The sequence below is a fragment of the Fulmarus glacialis genome, unplaced genomic scaffold, assembly GCF_000690835.1.
Source record: "Fulmarus glacialis isolate BGI_N327 unplaced genomic scaffold, ASM69083v1 scaffold14064, whole genome shotgun sequence".
NCBI lineage: Eukaryota > Metazoa > Chordata > Aves > Procellariiformes > Procellariidae > Fulmarus > Fulmarus glacialis.
In genome coordinates, this window is record NW_009207482.1 from 331 (window position 1) to 1,463 (window position 1,133).

General features: G+C 59.8%; 1 protein-coding gene across 1 annotated transcript in view; it reads right to left on the minus strand.

Moving 5' to 3' along the window:
• RAVER1 (ribonucleoprotein, PTB-binding 1) overlaps positions 1–1,133 on the minus strand; it is a gene marked incomplete at both ends in the record, with an annotated part of 3,506 nt that overhangs the window by 245 nt on the left and 2,128 nt on the right. The window contains 3 exons of the mRNA XM_009576135.1: positions 84–177; positions 595–695; positions 779–908. Of these exons, the coding sequence (XP_009574430.1) occupies positions 84–177; positions 595–695; positions 779–908 (325 nt within the window). The remainder of the gene's footprint in view (positions 1–83; positions 178–594; positions 696–778; positions 909–1,133) is intronic.

The window sequence follows — 1,133 nt, forward strand, 5'->3', positions numbered from 1 at the left end:
GCAAGTGGCCGGGGTGTTTGTCGCGGCCCTACGCCTCGGCACCACCACACACAGAGCACGGTAACGCGCCGGCTGCCTCCTACCGCTCACATGGAAGAGGGTTTGGTTCTCCTTGTTCTGCAGCAGCTGTGTCCAGACCTGGGTCTGCAGGAACAGGGAGTTCCCAAGCAATGCCTTCTGGGGCAGAAAGCACAGCGAGAAAGACCAGAAAAGACAGAAAATCACTCAAAAAGAGGAGAAAACCAAGCGCGGGGCGGTTCGAGAGGCATGGGTAGAGCGAGAAGCGCGGCAGGAAGCTTTAATCCTCTCTTTACTCCTCTCTCTTTACTTCTCAAGCGGCAACAAGTTTCGGGAGAGGCGACGGAGGTGCACGAGCCGGAGCGGAGATACAAGGCAAAACGGGTGCGTAAAATGGCGGCGGCACGAGCCCACCGTCGGGTTTGGGAGACCCCTGCCCATCCGCAGGCAGGCCCCTGATCTAAGAGCAGATTTGTTTCTCCACGGAAGGGAGACGGGCAGGAGCGCAAGGGCTCCGGCACGACGGCGGCATCAGCGGCGCAAAGGGAAGCCGGCATCGGTGAAATTCCCACATACCTGCTGCGCTTGGGTTTGGTTCTGAAGCGCGAGTTGGAGGAGAGCCGTGGAGAGGGCCGGGTTGGTCACCAGCGGCACGGAGGGAGCGGCGCCGAGGATTCCTGGAGGGAAAAGATGCCGGAGGAACCGCCTGCCGCAGCGAGGACAAACCCCGCCCCGGCCTCTGCTCCGCGTTCAGCCTTACCCTGTTTTCCTCCGACGGCCCCGTGGAGCAGGGGGTTGAGCAGCAGCTGGAGGGAAGCAGGATTTCCCAAGCTGTTGAGAATTTGGAGGATATTCGGCTCGGGCAGGAGCCCTTTCCCACGATTTAGCGCCTTAAAAACAAAAAACCAGCGTGTTAGAAGCAAGACAACCGGCTTCAAGGCTTCCCCCACGATGGGCCACCCTGAATTTGCCCTTACGCTCCCAAAACCAGCACGATCCCAGCTCCCAGCATGATCCCAGCTCCCAAATATCTCGTTACAGGGCAGGGAGGAAACAACCGATCCGTTCCTACAGCCAACGAAAGCCAAGGCGCAGCGGCAGGCGCACAGTTTGCC